General features: G+C 40.5%; 1 protein-coding gene across 4 annotated transcripts in view; it reads right to left on the bottom strand.

Moving 5' to 3' along the window:
* Window positions 1–618: 618 nt before the first annotated feature.
* Window positions 619–23214, bottom strand: part of npr3 (natriuretic peptide receptor 3) — a 104942-nt gene continuing 82346 nt past the window's right edge. Inside the window, exons 6-8 of one of the 4 annotated variants that reach the window (XM_039758483.1) lie at window positions 14683–14812; window positions 13204–13291; window positions 619–1522 (exon numbers count right to left, since the gene is read on the bottom strand). In XM_039758483.1, coding sequence (XP_039614417.1) covers window positions 1411–1522; window positions 13204–13291; window positions 14683–14812 — 330 coding nt within the window. In that variant the 3' untranslated portion in view covers window positions 619–1410. The remainder of the gene's footprint in view (window positions 1523–13203; window positions 13292–14682; window positions 14813–23214) is intronic. The other 3 variants (XM_039758484.1, XM_039758485.1, XM_039758486.1) reach the window with 3 other exon arrangements.

Genomic DNA, 23214 nt, shown 5'->3' with positions numbered 1-23214 from the left:
TGGAACATAAAATTTGTGAAATCTGTGATAGATTATTTTATGGAAAAGCTGCAAATAGTAGAAGAAATCGAAGCAGCAAGTAAACCGCAAAGCAGAACATTTTTAAACAAATTAAAAATATGAATCCTGTTAATAGGGATGGTACTGTTAAATTTCCACCAACAAAGCATACAGTTAAGAAGAAACTGAAATAATCAACAAACTCACCACGTACATAGAAAGATTAAATGCATGTGTCAGTTTACAGATACTATTTCTTTTCAAAGCGCTTCAAATAAAATTAATTCACTATAACAAATGTCGATGCAAAGTGCATGCAAAATGTGGATTTGACACGGTGAGGCCTACAAAACTGCCTGCTTTTTCTGAAAATAATGAAAAAGAAGCTAGCTAAACCAAGTGTCATACTATGCTCCCAATAAAATTAAGTACCAATGAACTCCTTATTTAATTTTCCAGGCCTATTCAGAGATGGTCTAAGTATACTCATAGTGAATGCCAAAGGAATCTCAGTTTTATGTAATTTCGGCCAAAAATCGTATTGGTTTCGATAAAAAGGTAACTACTTCTGTATACAGGAAAAATAAATAAGTTAAAAACAATAAAAGAGAAAAGCAATTGTGATTAAGTATACATTTTTTTGCCACAGACAAAGAATGCCCTTTAAACATAAAACTTTTATCTTGGACTAAGATACAGTATTTAGCATGGATTTCTCAGACAATGGTAGAACAAATTATTTTGTATTCCATTATCAATTTTTTTTTCCACAAAAACGAAAATGCTCCTCCTTTGAATTCTTCGTTGGTGAGCATGTGACGTGTATTAGTCCCTGCTATGCTTTAAATTTATGTAAATATGATTTACCATAAGTCTACATTCTTTTGTCAGAAACGTTAATCTATAAACATTACATTCGCTTGTTTACAAGACATGCTATTGATTATCTGGGTAAAGGATGCCTTGCTAACAAAACAAGAAAACATTGCCTTCAGCTTTCTAAAATTAATTTTTATATATAAAAATATATCCCTCGCATTTGTAACTGACTACGAGTCTAATTCTTGGTACTTCAAATAACACAATTATGTACTCAAGAACGCATATTCGTATGGAATGTATACTTGCAATGACAGGAAATGTTACTACCCAAAACTCAAAATTACCTTTTAAAAAGCTTTAGACAGTTAAATTATACCCTTGTCTCTACAGAGATGATATGCCATTAAGTTACACCATATAATCAATACAACTTTCCTGAGTGTGTGAATGTCAAAGAAATTGAGATTAAAAAACAACTTTTTTTTTTTTTAACTTCTTAAATAACAGGACGTCTTCAACAGCCTACAAAGTCTTTGGTCACATCCCTTCAGACGCTTGGTGGGATAACAAGCATTTCCTTTGTCATTTCTATGCTGTTGAGAAATTAGATCTAATTGAGTCTTCTCTCAGCTGGCGATGCTTCCCAATGTTGCATTCTTCTCGCTGGATTCGCCTCTCAATTGTAATTCTGTAGTTTTTTCTGAAATTAAACAGTTAAAAGTTATGATACAAATACTTCATTATTCTCAAAGCTGTGACATCAAGATTTCTAAAGACTAGTAGAGCAGGTATGGTATATATGAAGGCTCTGTGTTTCAAGTCGTTTACAGGGTGGCCACCTTTCAGCCTAGATTTTGGACTTATTTATAGAAAAAAGTTTAAAGTTTTAATAAAAAAAAAATTTGCCCCAGCAGTTCAGAAAATGAAGTTAGTCAGATTAGTAGTAATTAGAGATTCGCACTGCTGGATACAAAATAAGCAAATGCAGTTCGTTAATATTTAATCATTCACTAGCCAAGAAAATACTGTCCTTTCCATGGTTACTTGGTGGAATGGTGATGTAGTTAATGTATACCATGGGTGTTCAATGTGTTCACCTCACGCACTTAGCAGATGTCAAAAGACTGCACTGTGGGTTATCACACCCATCATCAGCCTGCTCAGATTCACAATAATATACTCTGTGCTCTGTTCTGTCACGTACCACACAAGGCCTGACTGAGTTAGAGCCTCTTCAAAAAAGTCTTCATTAAACAATCAGACAATAATAAGATTGCACAATGTTGCATTGTGTGATGGCTTCTACTTTTTAAAGGAGCTTTTCTTTACATTTTTCAGAAGAAGTCAGAGACCAGAAATGTTTGCGCTTTTACTTATTCTAATACAAGCATTATTCTTATAAGCACTGGAATATTAGAATTCTTGGTAACACTTTAGTTTAGGTTCTGCAAAAATGCATCTATTACTCATTTACTGTTCTGTAACATGATCTTAACAAAGGCTCCTTTTGGCCTTCATAACATTTATAAAAGATCAGTAGACAGGTTATTCATCTCTGTGCAGTGCTGGCATGTTGACATAACGGTAAAACTACTTGTTAATATGAATAATTTACAGCTCGTATACTAAATATGGAGTATCTAGAGAAATGTATCTCAGTTTGGCCACAACAGAACACTCCAAAGTGACACTGTGTTAGAAGGTCACATTGCAGATGCTTTTTAAATGTTACAAAGACCCAAAAATGTGTATGGTAAAGGTTTTGTTAAAACTAAAGTGTTACTGATTTTTTTTTTCATTTATGACCTAGTGTTTTAAATTTTATTTTGACCTTTTTAGACAATTACAACAATCTAGACGAGTAGACGTCATTCAGCACAACAAAGCTCCCAAGTCAGTCAGTCATTATCCAAACCGCTATACCCTAACACAGGGTCAACACAGCCAACACAGGGCACAAGGCAGGAATAAATCCCTGGGCAGGGCGCCAGCCCACCGCAGAAGCTCACAAGTCCTATCTACTTCATTTTTCCAAAATAACATCAAGTTGAGTTTTGCAGGTCCCTAAAGTCACCACACTGCTTGGTAGCTTATTCCAAGTATCTGTGGTTCTTTATGTGAAGAAAAATTCTAATGTTTGGGTGAAATTTATCCCTAGTTCCATCTGTGTCCCTGTGTAATATTGTTGCTCCTATTACACAAAACGTATGACATTAAAAGTGAATGAATACTCATACCATGGCAATTTATTTTCAAAGAATTCTGCCAGATTGAAGCTGTTGAAGCTGAATTCAACAGACAAAAAGAAACTTTACAGATGTTTTTCTAAATGAGCACATTGTGACACTGGGGTTATCTTAGGGACACTAACTGTATAATGTCAAGACTAAGAAACAACATGAGGTCATTGTATTAAGAGTCAATGGTACAATTGGTACAAGAAAGAAAGAAAGAAAGAAAGAAAGAAAGAAAGAAAGAAAGAAAGAAACTAGTGTTATTTTTTTTTTTAAGTTTTTCATTCACAAGTGAAGGAAGAACTATAACATTTGTTGCTTTATCGAATGTAGGTAAAATGCTATCTTCTTAGTTACCATTCAATCAACCATAAGAAATGTAACACAGAGTCCCCATACTTTTCTAAGGAACACCACAAACTTCAGGATAAGGCAAAAATGGGGAAGCTGAGGCATGCATGTTAGGTTGATTTTAAACTCTTAATTGTTCCCATATAGGCTAGTGATTGTACTCACAAGTGTTTCCTGTGATTGACTGGAGCTCAGTCTGGGATTGTTTCCTGCCTTGCACCTGAAGCTGCCATGATTAGATTAGTCACATTATTTGACTTTTAGTTGTGGGGCACTTAGCATGCCGACTTTCCAGCACACTCGCGCTCGCCCCTTTTTCTGACATCCAATAGCATGCTGCCTGATCAAACTGGTGCTGTATGAAGAGTTAACAGGCATGTTGAGTTCATCTACAATCTCATCCCCTAAATCTTATGTACATTCTGTTATGGTATGCAAAGTACAAGGCATCAAACAGATAAGCTTCTCTTCAATTTGTGAGGTTCAAAACACCCACATTCCTTATGTCTTCGCATTATATGCATTGTACTTTCAGATGAGCATTCATTGGTTGTCAGCTGTCAGGTTCATAGAGTCCTCTCATATGACTAAAAATGAAATCAAACCCAAAGCAAGTCTAGGACTAGTTGGTGTCAGGTGCTGGGTATGTCAAACTACAAGATTGCCCTTCACATGGGACATGCTGCCTATTGCCTGTGACTCACTAAAATTATGAAAATGAAGGCCATGACAGAAAATGGCTGGAAAAATAGGCTAATGTGACAGGGCCTTTAGATCTGTGGTGGTCAAAGCTCATTTGGAGCCCTAGGCGGGTTGGATGGACATTGCCCCTCATTGTCCAAAGCAGGTTGTTGGTATTATTAGACATCAATGACCTTGGGGGTTTGGGGGGGAATTTGTCCTCCTCAGTGTCCTTTCAGTATCACAAACAATGCCCCTTTGTGTACATACTGAAGACTTTAAGGAGCACATGCCCTTGGTACATGGAGCATGCACACTTTTACTTTCATAAGTAGCACACAGTGGATAATAGAGCCCACTCAGCGTCATCAGAGTGCAACAACCAATGGGGTCATTCCCAGTGTCTTGAGTGTGCACCCATTAACTTTCAAAAATGGTGCCCCTCAGTGAGTGCCCGCCATGTCACCTAATGGATTGACTGGCTCTTCTTTAAATACTATGATAATGAACAAATTAATTAATCTGACACCATTAACATTTAAAGTGAAGCTTTCAGATAACTATGTAGCAGTGCTACCATGAGAAGAACTCCATTTCCCAGCAGCCCAAGGGGGATTATCTGCATAGGATGACTGGAATGGAAGTAGGGGCTGCTGGGGATGAAAGAGGCCAGTGGGAAAGCTTAAAAGTGAGTACGGTTGGAGCAACAGGAGATAGGTGTTTTTGTGTATCCTGTCCAACGTGTCGTCTAAAAAGTCAATTGTGCCCTGGATCGTTTCCCGTTAGGATCAATGGACTGTCTCGTGCCTGCCTGTCATGTGTACAGTGGTGGATTTATCTTTGTGTGTCTTCAAAAGAAGTGCTCCTGGAAATCTCACCCTTTGCTGTCAGGACTACTGGTAGGACTGTTTCACTCATTTTTTACGAAACCTGTTCTCAGGGTTCTCATCTTCACACCATACCATTTCACCTGCTTTTGGTGTATTGGACTGTATAAGGACGTTGTTGTGAGTGTTTACTGTTGTGGTTCTTTGTTATGTTACAACTGTATTGCCGTAGGGGAAAGGGGGACGTTTGTCTGGTTGTTGTTGTTGTGTATTAGGTTTTAACTTAATATATTACTAGGGGGCTTTGCCCTCTACTTGCTTCGTCGAATGGGACGCGCACTTCACATTCGTCACTTCGCGTCTCTGCTGTTCGCGTTGTGAAGGGGGGGCTGAGCGCACACTAAGGAGATGCAGACGGATCATCTGCTGGCTTGCAGTTGCTGCTACTGAGCTATGTGTTCGGCATTTAAAAGCCTGTACAGCAGCTGCTTGTGCTGTGGTGCGTGATCTGCATATCGTGATGCACGTCAATCATTTAAAAGCCTGTACAGACGCTGCTGCTGCCCCACTGCATGATCTGCATGTCGCGCTGCGTGACGATCGTTTAAGAGCCTGTACAGCAGCTGTCCTTTTGTCTCACTTCCTTGTCCTGTGGGTATCTCTGAGAAATTGTAGGGCGTGACTTCAAAGTGTCTCTCTGAGATGATCACGTCTCGACCCAAGATTTTTTTTATATACTAGATAGATTTATTAATTCGTTGGTTTTGTTTATGTCACTGCTCTCTTCAACGGTGTGAATCTTAGCGGCACTGGACCATTACAACTAAAATTTCAAATATCTTCATTGCAGTGTCTCTTTCTTGCTCTCTGTCTCTCTTATGATGCATTTTCTACATAATGTTTTACCTTACTTTAATCATATAAAGAATTTAAAGCAATGATTTGATGTGTAATCATATGCGGAGGACTACATGAAGTTTTCGCAAAACAGTTTTCATCATACCCAGTTAATGGGCACATGTTAAAAACACAGCAGTGTAGGAGGTCTGCTGGACCAACGACTGAATGTGGGTGAAATCTGTGACACTGATAGGATCAAATATTTTTGGGTGAATTGCAAGCTGTGCAAGATAATATTTTTCTTTATAGTCCTTCTTGTCTTCTATGTTTCTTTATCAGCATGAACTTACTTTGATGAATAATTTAACACATTTAAAAGTGTACTTTTGTGATTTCTGTTGCCCTTAAAATAAAATTACACACTGGCCACTTTGTATTATTGATTTTGCAAACACATGTAACTTTACCTAGCACACTAATCTGAATGCAATCAATCAAAAAAGAATAATGTATAAATGCATTAATGTATTTGTACATTTTAAGACAAGATAAGGAATTAGCACTCCAAAGTAAGACTTCACAGCTTGGATCTTTCTGTCATATGACCCAATTTCCTCATAATGAATATAAAACGTTTAGTGAATTATAAATTAGAATACAGCCTGGACTATTTTTATGCATATCAGTAAGAAAAAAACTAAAAAAAACACATACTGAATTAAAAATGCATAACCAATGCAAAAAGCTAAAAATGACTTACAGTGTGACTTTGAAATACAAGCTGTTCAAGTATGCATTTTCATTTTTGAGCAGTGAATTTTCATTTTTGAAGTGCATTCAGATAATCATATGCTAGCCAGTATGTTTAGTACAAGTGTGCTTCATTTATTCCAAATGACCTGCAATTCTCTATAGTATGCAGGCAGCATTTGTGATATTCAGCACTAAAGGCTCTCCTATGCCTTCAACTGGAGAAATGAAACATTATATCATTCAGCACCAATGTGAAAATGGAATCATCCAAAACTGACATCATAAAACTGGAATTGCCCAGCTCTAGAAAAGACTACCCACTGAAAAAGTAGAAACTACTCTGCCAAAAAGGCAACTCCTGTCTTTCTCATAGTTGGAAATGAAGTGAAACCCCCTGATAACACATGAAGTCAGCACATTGTGACAGTCCGGGTTAGCTCCATGATCCCTAACAGCTTAAACCCCGAACCATCAATAACATATCCAAGGATGAATATCGAATATTCCACCATGCCAAAGTAAGACCATAGTGTCCAGCAATCACTACAGCACTAACTAACTAACCCTGAATACTACAAGGACATTTCACACACTGATAAAGTATTACTACACCATGCAACGTGTCCACGGGACCAAGTTAAGACCTGATTATTACTTCCCTTAGAACACAGCATCTGCTTTGCCCTTCTTGCAAAATGTGATCAACAAACCTCTTAGCCAATTGAACTAAGTGAACATGTTTTTGGTTGATTTTTTTCGTCTTTGTAATGAGATTATTACGTGACCTCTGTTACATTATTTCCTGCTAAATTTTACCCTCATGTCAAATGTGGGTCATGGCACAAATGTGGACAGAATTAAGACAGTATTTGTACTTCCCTTCTGATCACACGCTTCTCTTTTAGGTTGTCAGCATGACTCCTAGCAGTTGCTTCAATCAAGCAAAATAAAATTAATAGACTTAGTGATGGGGTCAGGGTTTGAGTACTGCTACCCACATGTATTGCTGTGAACTCACAGCACAAAGTATCTCAGTTCACGGATAACCATCTGTTATCACAATTCAAGGATCAGAAGTTAAAAAAATCTGCACATTAAAAAACATTATGCAGCAGAGAAGACAGTGCATAATGATGGCACAGACAGACCAGTGCCACCATTAATGTGAATTAGGCATTCGCCTAGGGTGTAGAACATAAGTGGGGGGCCCGGTCGCATGAATTAGCTACCGAACAGTCAGTTGGCACACTAATAAACTTGGCCTAGGGAGCAAAATAACCTATCACTGGCACTGGGCACAGGATACAATTTCTGATAGGAGGCAGACAACCAACTGAGATTTTCTCAAAAAAGTCTAAATATGTACTTTAAATACTTCAAAATTCTAAGACCCAATCAATAGATTAGCTGGGTTGAAAAGTAGACGGTTATTGGTGGTGTCATCATCATCATTATCGCCATCACCAGTTTCCAGGTTTCCACAGGTTAGACAGTTGTCCCCCCCCAAATCATTTTCCTCCTTTGCCATGAGTTGCATTCTTTTCCTATCATATGACATGGTTTCTGACCATGTCTCCTTTAGTATCCCCCTCCACTTTATTCCTTCCACTTCTGTCTTGGTGTGGCTCTCCAACCAGTCATTCTCAGCCTTTTGCTACATTTGCTCAAACAAACTCCTCACCACCATACCTTTCTTTTAATTTATCAACACCATCCTCTCACTCCGTGACACTCCATATATCCACCTGATTATTCCCATCTCTGTTCTTTTCAGCTTTGCTTCATTTTTCTCTTTTGTTGTCCATGTCTCACATCCACAGAACATACTTCTCCTTACACTGCTTTAATAAGGCTTGTCTTTCAATGCCAGAGTGGCTCCTTTAGAAGTTATAATGGTGGACAGCTCCTGGAATTTTTTCCATTCACCTCTCCTCCTGGCTAACACTTCTCTGCCCACATCTTTGTCTGCACTCAACATGTCACCTAAGTAGCAGTGTTTCTTTACTTCTTCCAAAAATGTCCATTGTCGACATGTCCATTTAACCTTAGTATATCACCATTCGCTGGACAACCACTTTTCACATCACTACATCTTTTATGCACCCACTTCTGAAAACCCATAGAAGGCCATGCACCCACCGTTTCCACATTTACTTTGAGGTCTTTTGATCCCAAACTGGTTTACTATTTCAGTATCTTCTTCTACAGTTTCACTTGGCTCTTTGCTGTCAATATAAGATCATGAGCATGCAAGAGTGACACTTCTCTGGTCACCATCTCCATCACTTATCATGAAAAGCAACATGTGACCTGTGACTGTTGACATTATTCTAAGGTCACCGTTAGTGATGAGTGAAACAGCCAAGTTTCATTTTGCATACAGTTTTGTGACATTGCCCATAAATTTAGTTTTGTAAGTGATTTCGCAATTGCAAAATATACTAAAATGAGATTTAGGGTTGTTTATAGGTTTTGGGGGTGGAAATCATGAAGCATTGCTCCTTAAGGATATTCTGTAGCAAAGCTGCTGTCTCTTTTCTCAGTCAGCCTCAGTGCACCCATCTGCCTTCTTCCTACACACTGCCAACTCTGCCTCATACTTCTGATTTGGGGAAAGAGGTAACACCATCTGTGCTCACTTTCCCCAACTTAATAAGCCAACCCAAGCCTGGTTCCATCCAGAGACCACATACCCATGGCTAATAGGCTTTAGCTGTAGATAACTTCTTACAGGTAAATGCTCTCTAGAGCAGGAATCACCAACTCTGGTCCTGGAGGACCACCGTGGCTGCAGGTTTTCATTCTAACCCTTTTCTTAAAGAGTGACCTGTTTTTGTTGCTAATTAACTTCTTTTGAACTCATTTTAATTGACTTGCTCTTGAAGACTCAGACCCCTTAATTGTTTCTTTTTCCTTAATTAGCTGCCAAACAATAATGAGATACAAAATGAGCCAAAACAACTGGTGTCCAACACACAATATCTTAAAATAAAGAACAATGAAGGTCTCAGGAATATTGGTCTGCTCAGGTCCCCAAAAAATTTTAACAGAGCTCTTCGGAAGAGAAAATCAACAGTTTCAGAAACGTACCCTATTGCACAAGCAGCTGCAAGCCATGGAGTTAAAAAACTGGTTTAATTAACAAGAATTGGAGCCTCATTAAGCAGCTGGTTGGAGTGAAATTGGTTGGAGTTTGAGGCCCTGACTTAGCTGGTCTTCTGTTGGCTCCCTCACTTCGCATTTCATTTCTGTTTGGGTGCCATTTAGGAAAAGAAGTGAAGCAATTCAGAAGAACGATCAGGGGAATAAATCTTAAAAAAGCAATTAAATTAAAATGAATTCACAAGAAGTTAATTAGCAGCGCAAACATGGCACTCATTAAAAAGAGAGTTAGAATGAAAATCTGCACCTATGGTGGTCCTCCAGGACTGGAGTTGGTGACCCCTGCTCTAGAGCCCTACCACCTCTCTCCATGCTTTGCAGCATAACAAATTGTTTTATGCTTTTGCACATGTAGAGTAATTATGAAAAATGAGATGAAAATGTTTATGATAATGGAATGAATTTCACAACTGTCAAAACACAATCACGATCACAAAACAAAAGTCTAAAGTTTCATTGTGAATTCAATTTTAAATGAATCGCTTCACTTATCACTACTCACTGACTCTCTTGCCTATTGTACAGGGCAACTAAAGGAGGTTGGAATCAGAAAGGGCATCTGGGTCTTAAACATTCGTGCTTTCCTGATGGAGGGATTGGTGGCATAATATATTAAAGAAAAATAATTAAAGTCTGAAATGAATATTAAAAATAATAAGTTAATTATTTTGGCAGAAAACTTCATCCAAATCAAATGTTAAATCATAATTTTGACTTGATTTAATTTGTGTAATATCTGATACTAGCCAACCCGCGGCATAGCATACGCCGCATAGTTATTTATTGATGACTAAACACTTCTTGAAAGACACAATTGTCCAAATGGGGTGGGTTTGAGGATATAACTGTGAGTGAATGAAAAGATGGAACTCTGGAGAGAGCAACATACAATTGTCCGTGACTGAAAACTGGTTTTGGCAGATACAGGCATATCTTTTTGAAAGTTTGTCCCGATCAAACAGGAAATTGTCTGCGTGTAAAAGTAAAAGGCAAATTTGAATCTGATGGTGGAATGTGACAGCTGCTTTAGTGATATGCAGCGTGTAAAACAGTTTGCGAGTGTGGCAGGAGGAAGGTAATCGCGTTTGGGAATCGCTGTATGCAGCATGTAAAACAGTTTGAGAGTGTGGTAGGAGGAGTGTTAGATATGGTGGGCGGGTCTCTGTCGTGTCGTACGTAGTGAATTGTTAGTGGGCGGGGCTCGGTGAGTTGGCGGGCATGGCTCTGTCTTGCGTCTTGCCTGCCCATGAGTTGGCGGGCTGGGCTCTGTCTTGCGTCTTGCGTTGGCTGCTTTAGTGAGGGCGGGGCTCTGTCTTGCGGCTGCTTTAGTGAGGGCGGGGCTCTGTCTTGCGACTGCTTTAGTGAGGGCTGGGCTCTGTCTTGTGGCTGCTTTAGAGAGTGTGGTAGGAGGAGTGTTAGATATGGTGGGCGGGTCTCTGTCGTGTCGTACGTAGTGAATTGATAGTGGGCGGGGCTCGGTGAGTTGGCGGGCATGGCTCTGTCTTGCGTCTTGCCTGCCCATGAGTTGGCGGGCTGGGCTCTGTCTTGCGTCTTGCCTGCCCATGGTTGGCTGCTTTAGTGAGGGTGGGGCTCTGTCTTGCGGCTGCTTTAGTGAGGGCGGGGCTCTGTCTTGCGACTCCTTTAATGAGGGCGGGGCTCTGTCTTGCGACTGCTTTAGTGAGGGCGGGGCTCTGTCTTGTGGCTGCTTTAGAGAGTGTGGTAGGAGGAGTGTTAGATATGGTGGGCGGGTCTCTGTCGTGTCGTACGTAGTGAATTGTTAGTGGGCGGGGCTCGGTGAGTTGGCGGGCATGGCTCTGTCTTGCGTCTTGCCTGCCCATGGTTGGCTGCTTTAGTGAATTATATATATAGATTTGGCATGCAATAACCGACTCACCAGGACCCACTGTGCTAAACATATTAAATCAGCTCCTTTGTTTGGGGAAGTGGGGTTATTATTTATACACAGGTGGGTAATTTTCTAGGATCTGATCCAAAATTACAATGGGGTCACTCAAATACTGTGGTGCATGGGTGTGTCAGGTTATTAATTTATCAGAAAACACCTTACTGTACATAGGATTTAATAGTTAGTATATTTAAATTTCAAATAAATCCATCAGAAAGATTTCCCATGCCTATGAGATGCATTACCCAGGCACAAATCTCAATTTATTCCACAGCAAAGACACTGAGCATGCAATTACACTGCAAGAGATTATGGCAGCTGTCCTCAGATAATGTGATAGACAATCCTTTGCAGTTTCTTCAAGCTGTCATTCTATTCTCCAAAAATATTACAAACTAAAAAAAAGTTGTAAGTCTGTTTTTTACATTTACAGACAATACAGAAATAATACTAATAATAATTGTTATGAAATTGTACATCTCCAACCTGGAAAAGCATTCTCAACAGACTCAAACTGGTTTTATGCTCAAGCTTTATAGCTCACTGGTTAGATCACATCTGGAGTGCTGTGTGCAGTTTTGGTCTCCAGGTTACAAAAAAGACATATCAGTGTTAGAAAAACTCCAGAGAAGAGCAACTGGGCTGACTCCAGGGCTACAGGGGATGAATTATGAAGAAAGGTTAAGAGAGCTGAGCCTTTTCATTTTAAGCAAAAGAAGAATTAGAGGTGACATGATTGAAGTGTTTAAAATTATGAAGGGAATTAGTACAGTGGATCAAGACTGTTATTTTAAAATGAGTTCTTCAAGAACATGGGGACACAGTTGGAAACTTGTTAATGATAAATTTCACCCAAAGATTAGTATGTTTTTTTCTTTACACAGAGAACCATGACACATGGAATGAGCTGCCAAGTAGTGTGGTGGACAGTAAGACTTTAGGGACTTTTAAAACTCGACTTGATGTTTTTTTGTAAGAATTAAGTAGATAGGCCTGGCAAGCTTTGTTGGGCTGAATGGCTTGTTCTCATCTAGATTGTTCTAATATTGCAATCAAAAGATGATTTGTGATCATTCAACCTCAAGAAAAAAAGGTTCAAGCTGTTTTTCAAGGTAACCAAATTGAGGATTACAAAGTAAATGGATGATATTATAAATGAGGGAACACTTAAATTAAAATTTTACAATTAGCCGAATGGCATTCCCACTCACATCAAACCCTGGTTAATATAATTACTAAAATCACCCAATCTGAAACTAGGCACAGTTATTACCATTAAAAAAATGTTAGAAACTCATTACTTTTTAACAAAATTCATCCAGAAAATTTTACTTTACAGAGTTGATGATTTTGCATTTCTTGCACACACCGACTTCCATTATTTTCTTGTAAAAATCACAGTTTATGTAGGGAGTGTCATGTGCTTTACACATGAGATTTTATTTTAGCATATAAAGGTTTTCTTGAGATTAATGTAGTTATAATGACATGGCATCCACATTTATAATCACATTAAGTAACTGAAATGTGAGCATATAAGCAGCATTTAGATTCACGTTTAAACAAATCAATAAGACTTCTGGGGAATATTACAAAATGAAACATTTAAAATTGTGCAAAAACTGACCTGAAAAAGTAGAAAGCCATAAGTAATGCAGTCCCAAGTAGAGCTCCTACAACAATGCCAGTAACAGCTGATTCTCCGAGACCACCTGCTTGTAAAAAAACAGATCAGGCATAAGTAATTATCTTCACTACAGTTGGAAAGACTGCTTTTTATTAATATCCTCCTAATACATTCAGTTTCATGTATGCCCTCTGACGACTTCCTACAAAGAATCTGAAGAATTCCAAATATTACCATAAACAGTTTATTGGCCAAGCTTTTGACGTGCTTCTTTTTCCCAGCACACATTAGCTATACACACTTAGCTTTTTTATTTCATTGACTTTTTCAGGCTTAGATCTATACTCATAAACCCACTGTAAACAAATATTCATTCTGGAGCAGAATTTGGCAAAGAGGAGAAAGTAAATTCCCAAACAGGCTCTTGAGTATTCATAAAAAGTATACAAGAAAACAAAAAAACTCATATTTGTTAGCTATAATTAAAATTCCAGATTATTGATATGGCTGCTGTTTGTCCAGCGATTCATACAGTATAAATCACTTCAGCCACTGTAGCGAGAACAATGCTCAGCCTCTAAAACTGCAGACTGCTTAGTGATATTTTTGTGGTGACCAGCATGCATCACAAAAGAAAAATATAATATTAAAATAAAACACAATGCTTTTGTAATACCAGAAACATCAGATATAAATTCAATAATCTTTCACTGTCAATACATAGCAAAGATTTATATTATGCCAGGTATTCTGTATATTTGGTGGATTATGGTAGCACAGTGGTAAGTGCTGATGCCTGACAGATACACAACCCTGGGCTCAAATTGCAGGCTGGGCACTATCTACATGGCATGTGCTTGTTTTCCCTATGTCTGAGATTTTGTGTCTTATACCAAAAGTGCAGGTATGTTATGTTAACTGGGGACTCTACACTGGTCTGGTAATACTAAATTTGCCATGTGATGGATGACCATTCTTTTGCAGGTTGGCTGGTCCTTTGTGCCCAGTGCTGCAAAGTTGGACTTTAACTTTCACAACTCTGAAATGTATTCAGCAGTTTTCATTAGGAATATTCATAATGACGATGGCACAGTGACTTGCATCATTGTCATTTTCCACTAATTGTTCAGAGTTCCATTCACAGTTCAAAAATATGCATGGTTAATTAACTGGTGACCCCAAATTACTTAGTGCAGGTGAGTGGGCAGTGGTGGAGTGGCACCCCAATCCAAGGTCGCACCTTACTCTGTGCCCAGTGCTCTTGGGATAGAGCTGTATATAAAGCTCTATATGAAACATGAATGGTCTATTCTTGATTAATGTTTGTTATTAGGAAAATAGTTAAAATGCTAAAATGCATAAAAGTATTTTATGTATATATGTATATATTATGTATATATTTTCTTATATAACACATGCTCTTTTAAAATGAAAATGTAAATATAATTGTTCTAAATTGTACTAAAAGAAACAAATTACATGATTTACAAGGGATGGCCGATTCTCCAGGATATATCTCCACTGAAGGTAGCCTTTGAAAGAAGTGCCCAGTTTTTGCTCTGGGTTGAAGTTCAAAGCTTTCATTTAATCCATAGTAGTTAGCAAGTACCTGCAAAAATACAGAAACTGGCCATTAAATTCTGAATATATAATGTTAAAGTTGAGAGAGAAGAAAAACATAAATATACTGTATTATATAAATAAAAACAAAAAACAGTAACATTTACAGTGAGCATATCAGGCTAATAAAATATCATCAGTACAAGTGTAATATCATTCCTTCATTAATTGTTTAATCAAATTATCCTTAGCCAAGTCAGAAGTTTTACTTTCTTTTAAGTTATTCTGCTGTGTATTTAATGAGGGGTTTGTTGCTTGTTAAACTGTAACAATATTTATTTATTTATGGAGCTTCTGTAAAACACTACATTTCCCAATGACAAATAAAGTACTATCTATCTATCTATCTATCTATCTATCTATCTATCTATCTATCTATCTATCTATCTATCTATCTATCTATCTGTTTACTTAAAAGCAGGCATTTTTTCTCATGCCTATACCAGAACAGTGATCTTAGCAATAAATGCTATGGAAGCATTGCATTATTCCAAACAAACTGGAGCTGTAGTAGTAGGTGAGAAAACTGGCAGGCTTTTACTTTATTGTCCAAAGTTTTACCCAAGAGGCCCTAATAACTGCAGTGAAATCAATTAAAATATTAAAGCAATATTTTTGATATAATGTGATTCTATGCACAAATACAGTAAGTGCACATGAATATATACTTTCTCTCTATTATAAAAAAAAATTCTGGAGAGAAACAGTAGGGCGACAAGACATGATCTTCACGTTAAGATCATGAAAGACACTTAAAGGACCCGTGAGACTAAACAGATTGGCCACGGTGCGTCTTGTGGGGACCTCAAACATGAGACTTTGTGCCAAGAGATTGACCCAGGACGTCTTGTAGAACATGAGATTCTTGCAAGACACGCCCTACTTACAATCAATATCAAATAAGAGCACGGGCAGCGACACACTCAGTGATGTTTTCGCTTTGAGCACACACAGATCCAGGGGTATGTAGATGACTAAGCAGAAGAAGAAAGCAGCACGGAGAAAAGAGACTCAAAAGCGTTGGAGAGACAAAAAAGAAAAAGAATATTCTAGGTGTAAATTTAGAAAATAAGGAAAGTAATTATCAGCCCGGAACAAGTGGAATTAAAAAAAAAAACACATCCAATCCGCACGTTGGCGCTATACACATGCAGAGCAGGTTAGAGATTATGAAAGCAGTGGAATTCGAAAGGGCTCAAAAAAAAAAAATGTTGGCGCGATACACATATGCAGAAAGTTAAACAATATGAAAGTAGGAAAATTAGAGAGTATAAAAAAAAGAAAGTAAAGATCTTAATAGCGCAAACAAATGGAAATTATTACTCGAAAAAGGGAAAATAATCACCACGGACCAAGTGTCATTGAAAACAAAGCAGGATAAAGCGAGGTCAGAAATAAAAGAGAAAACAAAGTAAAACATCATAAAAAGGTTAAAAAACAAGGGGGCCAAACGCATTCAGAGCAGGTTAGAGATAATGAAAAAAAAAAATACAGGCACGAAACAGAGCAGAGCAAGATACAGAATATGAAAGCAGAAAAAAACGACAGTGTCAAAACAAACAAGGTAAACATCACATTAGCGCAAAGAAAGAGAAATTATTACTTGGAGAAATAACAAAAAGGCGAATAGAGATCGAATATATGGACATAGGTGATATGTCAGAAGTATGTAAATATTGTAAGGTTTTGAAGTTTAAGTCAAGAGAATTTCAAAAACGGAGTTTACCTCACATGCATTTATTGGTTACTTTGCAAAAAAAATTATTAACTGCTGATGATGTAGATCGCTTTGTCTGTGTTGAAATTCCAGAGAAACCTATCCTGAATTATGGTACAAAGTCATTAAACACATGTCTCACTGACCTCATTAAAAAGATTCAGCACGTGGGGACTCAAAAGATTCCAAATATTGTTTTTTTACATAAGTTCTGAAATAAAAGTGAAACTAATGAAATAGCAACAATTCAAAGAAAAAAAAAATCTTAAAAGAGTGTATCCGGAAAAACAAAAACGGGGGTTGGCGTGTGAAGTGAGCATGGGGCAAAGCTCCCTAGTAAATTTATAAAATACTGAGGTACTAGAAACTATTGAAATTGTCAGAAAAAAAATGTAAATGTAGAGATGTCAGGTAAATGAAAAGAACTACTCTGGGCGTCTCTCTTAGGAGGATTCATTTTGGCCAAAGTGCTCGCCTCGCTTGTGCATTAGCGGTGGGAGGAAAAGAAAAAGGGATACCATTTTGCAGATGTTAGTGGCTAAGCGACTTTGTCTTTCTTGTGAGGTTTCATTTTGATGATGTGCTGGTGTTGCTTGTGTTATTAGTGGTGTGGCATCCGGCCAGGGCTGGAGCCTGGCTGGGATGCCCAGGAGGACCGGAGGAGGGCTTGTGCCTCCTCCAGACCGCGAGGGGGCGACCACCCTGGTTATGTTGGGTGCCACGGGTAGAGGGCTTGGAAGCCCAGCCCTGTAGGGACCTGTGGCTACCGCCAGGCGGCGCCCCGGTGCCTGAACAACCCAGGAGCCCAGCACTTCCGCCACACCAGGAAGTGCTGGGGGGAAGAAGACAGGGGACACCCGGAGGGCTTCCGGGTATGCAGCCGGCACTTCCACCACACTGGGACGTGTCTGCGGAGGAGTGCCGGGAAGCAGCTGGAGCCCATCCGGGTTCCTATTTAAGGGGCCGCCTCCCTTCAGTCAGCAGCGGAAGTGAGGTGGAAGAGAGACGGAGCTGGAGAGAGGACTGGAGACGGCCAGAAAGGCAATTTGACTGTGTGCCCTGGACATTTGGGGAACGGTGATGGAGGCACTGGGAAGTGCAGTGATTGTAAATATTGTGTAAATAAACGTTTGTTGGGCGAACTTAAGATGTCCGTCTGTGTAAGTCCGGGCCAGCGTTCACAGTGGCGTAGCCGGCAGGATGCTCTGCCTGGTACAAGGCAGGGACCTGCTTTAAATCAATATTCTGTGGACGGCAGGTGCAGCAGCGGACCCCACATACTCGCCGCGGAAGCGGCGCATGCACAACACAGAGGGAGCGGTTCTCCCCACGGACCACTGCCGGACCGCAAAAGGGCCATGTTCCCCGGGTGCGGAGGAAGGGGACCGTGCGTCGCCAGAGTGCAGCGGGCTCCGAGAGTCGCACTATCTGGAAGGACGGCCAGGCCGGCGTTGCAACGCAGAAGGCCACACCGAGGCAGGGGCCTCGGAGTGACGAGATCTGGGAGGCGAGTGCCCTGCCCTGCAGTAAACGGCCCTTTGGGGTCGGGTTTACCTTGTTTCCCACAGGTAGGGACGATCCGGATCCGCGTCTGTGGCAGGAGCACGCCGGGCCAAGGGCTGTCGACAGCACGAGGGCGGCAGCGGAGGAGGCTGCGAAATCGGAGCCGCTGCAGCTCAAAGAATCGCAACATCTGCGAAGCTGCCAGGAGGCGAGCCACCGCACCCAGAGAAGGGGAGACAAGATGGCATGTACAGGATTGGCCGGTGTGTCTTGTGTGCCCGCCAATGACGGTACAGAGGCGGGACCAAGGAATGCCAGTTTTGTGCCAAGAAGAGACCCGATTGGGCCAGAGGGAGTGGCCCACAGGAGGCAGACAACGAGTGCGGCTGATGGACAGGTAAGCCCATCGACGTCTGTCTCCCTGTTTTCGCCGGGAGCTCTGCGCGAGCCGGAGGAGTCCCTTTGGCCCGCAGAGTCGCCTTTGTTGCAGGTGCTGAGTGCTCTCGCCATTCAGCTGGAGAAGCTGAATTGGAAGGCGGTTTGGTCATGGGAGACGGCGCGACGCTGGAGCCTTTGGCCAGCAGAGTACGGCGGGGAAGGTAAGTCTTGCCCTCCCTGTACAGCATAAGGGGGATTCGCCGAAAACGGCCGTGACTTTAATAAGGTTGACCGGCAACAAGTAGGCAATTCCCCAACAGCGGATGCTATAGTGCAGACTGCCTGCGGAGCGAGAAGAGCGAGTCCGCACGGGCTGACAGGACATGGGCTGACGAGTGCCCTGGGTCCTATCACCCTGCGCTCCAAGCCCGCGGCAGTCTCCTGTTACTCTGCAGGGATGCAGACGGGGCTGGATTTGAGCTGCCACCATGCTCAGACCCAGACCGTCAGGGCGTCCAAGAGAAGAAGGAGGAACCGAGGGGTGAATGCCGATTCCTCCAATAGGATGGGACGTGTCGCTGGGTGCGCGCGTCGAGTGAAGGGCCGTCCTCTGCGGAGGCAGAGTGAAACCCCTGGGCGGTTGGAGGTGCCGCCTGCGAGAGCAGTCCCGCCAACGACGAACGGACGGGCATGGAATCTGCGGCGGAGGAGCCAGACAGGCAAGTCGTGGGCTGTCGGTAGGGGGGGAGAGCGCTGCCGGTACAGAGACCGACGGGACGCTTGGGGCGAGTGTCCAGGCAGTGCTTCTGGCTCTCCCTTTTCTCTTTTCACAGGACCGAAGCCCCGACGAGCGCTGGGACCGACGCCATTAGGAACCTGCCCTCCTGGAATGGGCCACTCCGCGGGAGGACTCCCCACCGGAGAACGAATTATCCTTTGGAAAAATACTTGGACATCTGATCAAAGCACCGTGCTGTCCCTACATTGATGGATTGAAGGCCAGAGGTCCACATAACCATCATTGTCTGATTCTTCCATGTGGAGCCTGAAGACCGTGAGAACTGGTCATTTATGTTAGGTAGAATGCCCAGTAGGGGGCTGGGTGGTCTCATGGCCTCAGAACCCCTGCAGATTTTGTTTTTTTTTCTCAAGCTCTCTGGAGTTTTTTTTTTTCTGTCTTGCCTGGCCATGGGACCTTACTTTTATTCTATGTTAATTAATACTGCCAAATTTTATTTTTATATTTTTTCTTTTTTTCTTCTTCATCCTGTAAAGCACTTTGAGCTACATCATTTGTATGAAAACAAGAATATAAATAAATGTTGTTGTTTTTGTTGTAAACTGCACAAAAAAAGAGTTAGGCATCATCACCAATCACCATGAATCTAAAAACAAGCATGAAGCCTGTGATCACCTTCTTGTGTTTTATAAATACATTTAGCCTATCATGTGATGTGAAGTAAATAACATCCATCCCCTTTTAACATCCTGAACCTGAGCCACTGCTGTTTTGCGTTATGAACACTTTATGTCACCAGATCACACTGCTTCTGCATACTGTATCTATAGCAAACAGCTGGATGAAAACTAAACTGATCCTGTATCTGTAGGATTCTGTTACCGGATTGCATGCAGCTCCCTGTCTTTTACTTGGCTGTGTGACTGAGCCCTGGAAAGGACCAGCATACCTGTATGTGTGCTTCTTTACACACACCTAGGACTGATGGGATAATAAAAGACAGATATTTTTGCTTCAATAAAATAATTACTGTGTTAGGTTACTTAAAAAAGTAATCAGACTACATAACACATGCTAATGTATTACCCCCAGGACTGCTCCCGAGATTGTGCTATACATTCAGCTTATCAACAAAAATTCAGCCATTTCTGAAATACTGCGACTAATTATTATTATTATTGTACTCATGAGCTAACTACTTAAGTAGTATTTTTTTTAAAGTGCAAGTGAATGTAGTACAGTGATCCCCCGCTATATCACGGTTCAGCTATCGTGCCCCCGCTATATCGCGGATTTATTATTATTATCATTATTATTACTAGGGGGCTCCGCCACCTGCTCGCTTCGCTCGCCCACCCCTGGGTTTGGTTTACCAGATAAACAATTTAAAGAGATTGTTATTGTCATGGGACTTGTTACATATGCATTATTTTCATTTTTACTTTAAAACTTTTGTTAAAACAATATTTGTCCTTTATTTTCTGTCCTGGGCGTGGTTAAATCTCTTTCTCACAGGACTTATAACGCTGCTTGTGTTGTGAAGGGGTGGTTCTGAAGGCATGCTAAAGAGATGCGATCAGTTCAGCTGGTGTCTTGCTGCTGCTGCTGGCCAGCTGTGTGCTGTGCTTGGCGCACTTTGCGTCAATCACTTAAAAGCCTGTACAGCAGCTGTCCTTTTGCCACTTCACGTCTCTGCCGCTAGCTTTCTGAAGGAAAAGGTGTGGGGGGTGTGTTGGGGTGAGGGCTGAACGCATGCTAAGGAGAAGTGCTCGGATTATCTGCTGGCTTGCTGCAGCTGCTGCTGGCAAACTGCGTGTTCTGCTTGTCGTTGTTTTAAGAGCTGGTAGCACCTGAAGTTTGTCTGCCAAAAGCTTTCCAACAACTGCTTGGTTAGATGTCAGTGAACTTGTTTTAAATTGTTTTTAAGTAGGGTTGTGACATGCAAAAGTCACCGTCTCACGGGTTTTGCTTCCTAATGTTGTAATGTCTAGTCTTGCGTGTCATCAAAGTGTCTCACCGAGATGATCTGGTCTCAATCACTTCGCTCAACCGCCCCAGAGGCGCGCTATGCTCCTGCCACTTCACGTCTTTTCCGCTCGTGTTGTGAAGGGGGGGAGCTGAACGCACTCTAAGTAGAAGTGGACAGGTCAGCTACTGACTTTGTGCTGTTTCTGCCAAGATGCTTGTTCTGTTTGTCGCTCTGCGCGTCGATCTTTTAAAAGCCTGTACAGCAGCTGTCCTTCTGTCTCACTGCCTTGTCTTGCGTGACGTTAAAATGTCTCCCCCAGGATGTCAAATTGTCTTCCAAGAAGATCAAGCCTCGTCTCCCTGCCAAGATTTTTTTTTTATAATAAAGAGATGTTACTGATATCCTTAGCCCGACATCCTCATATCATATGTGTTTACAAAGTGTGTTTTAATAAGTTTACATGTGTTTAAAGGGTGTGGGAGGGGTAATTTAAGGCTTAAACTATTAAAAAAATGTTTATTTATATGGTTTTTCTATATCACGGATTAACACCTATCGCTGATGGGTCTGGAACGCAACTTTTGCGATAGTCGGGGGATTACTTTATCTCTCTCCATTTTAAATGTAGACATAAAAAGCCCTTACAAATACTACTTACCTTCTGCATGTGAGTCATATCACAATCACTAAGGCATGAGCCGAGTAACTTAAAGCAGTGACATTCGGTCTGGGAAGACATCTTACTTAGGATTGTGTCTTAATTAAGTGGGGAAGGTGCTAATAGGAAAGGCACGAAGGCTTATCATGCTTTAAAAGTCCTTCCTGAACTACATTTTATACCTTGAACACCTAATTACTACTCCCTGAATTTACACTGTTTTATGTTTTACTGTTTTTGTTATTTTTAAATTACTCGTATAATGTTTCATATTTATATGTCGCTTCTGTTGTTTGTAATTATGTGCTGTTACTTTACATATCCTAATATTTCGTGAACTTTGTGGGTTGTTCACCAAGAGGCGAGGCCACTATGATATCACTGCTCCTGACCCCACCTTCTGGCTATTTAAAGCCCACACAAAAAGACCTCTGGCAGCATTTTCATTGACGTTAATGGAGTTTTGTACATATTGCCATTTCTTTGCTTTTTAACGGTTCTTTTATTACTTCTCCTACTGTTTTTGTGTTTCACTTTCAGGATAATGTTTTGGGACTGGTTCACCTTAGGATTGCCTTTTTAGCATATTCCTTCTGCTCTTTTGAGCACCTTATGTTATTTCTTTTTTTGTTTAAACAAATAGTTTGTACTTGTTGTTCACAAGCCTTAGTTTTGCTCAGTTCTTCCACCATTGTGAAACATTTTTTTGAAAACTTAAGCATGTTTTAATATAGTTTCTCCATTTTTGGGTCTAAGCAGGCCAAAAAGCCCACTGTTAAAAGTTTGGAGTTAGCTGGACTGGATGAACTTATCTGCATTGGTTAGAGAAGGTCCTGATCTGCTCCTCTGGAACTTTTTGGAGGCCTGTACTCTGTTATTTGGAGGCCTGTTGCTATTATTACAACTCCTATTCATAACACAATACAGTTAAATGGAAGGTATGTTTAAGCATTCCTTCTCCCCAAAAATGATCCCCATACATGAAAATTGATAGAATTGCTTTAATAAGATTATTTGCTAAAACAAACCAGAATAATAAAGCACTTTACCTAGAGTTTATCACTTCTACAGTAGTTTCATATTCAAAAGAATAACCTTTCTGTGTTTAATTGGATTTTGCAACTACTTTATGATCTGTTTTGGAGCCTTGATACCTAGTATAATGTTAGAAGATATGTGTGGATCAGCCGCACTCCATTCAGCAGGCTGCTGTGAGGACAGTGTCTAAATGCATCAACATTAGCTGTGGAAATGACTGAGACTCTGATTGGGCGCTTCTAACTTCTAGTCCTACCCCATCTTGTTGGCTTCAACTAGATGTACTTGGAAAGACTGAGGAGTTTTAAAGCCAGTGACATGCATTTGAAACTCATGCCATAGTCTTCAAATACCCTAATTTTCCTAAGCAGGGGAAGGTCATATTTTAG

Source organism: Polypterus senegalus, chromosome 7 (genome assembly GCF_016835505.1).
Source record: "Polypterus senegalus isolate Bchr_013 chromosome 7, ASM1683550v1, whole genome shotgun sequence".
In the NCBI taxonomy this organism is placed as follows: Eukaryota; Metazoa; Chordata; class Cladistia; order Polypteriformes; family Polypteridae; genus Polypterus; species Polypterus senegalus.
The sequence above is the reverse complement of the archived record's forward strand: the minus strand, read 5'-3'. Positions and strand labels throughout refer to the sequence as shown.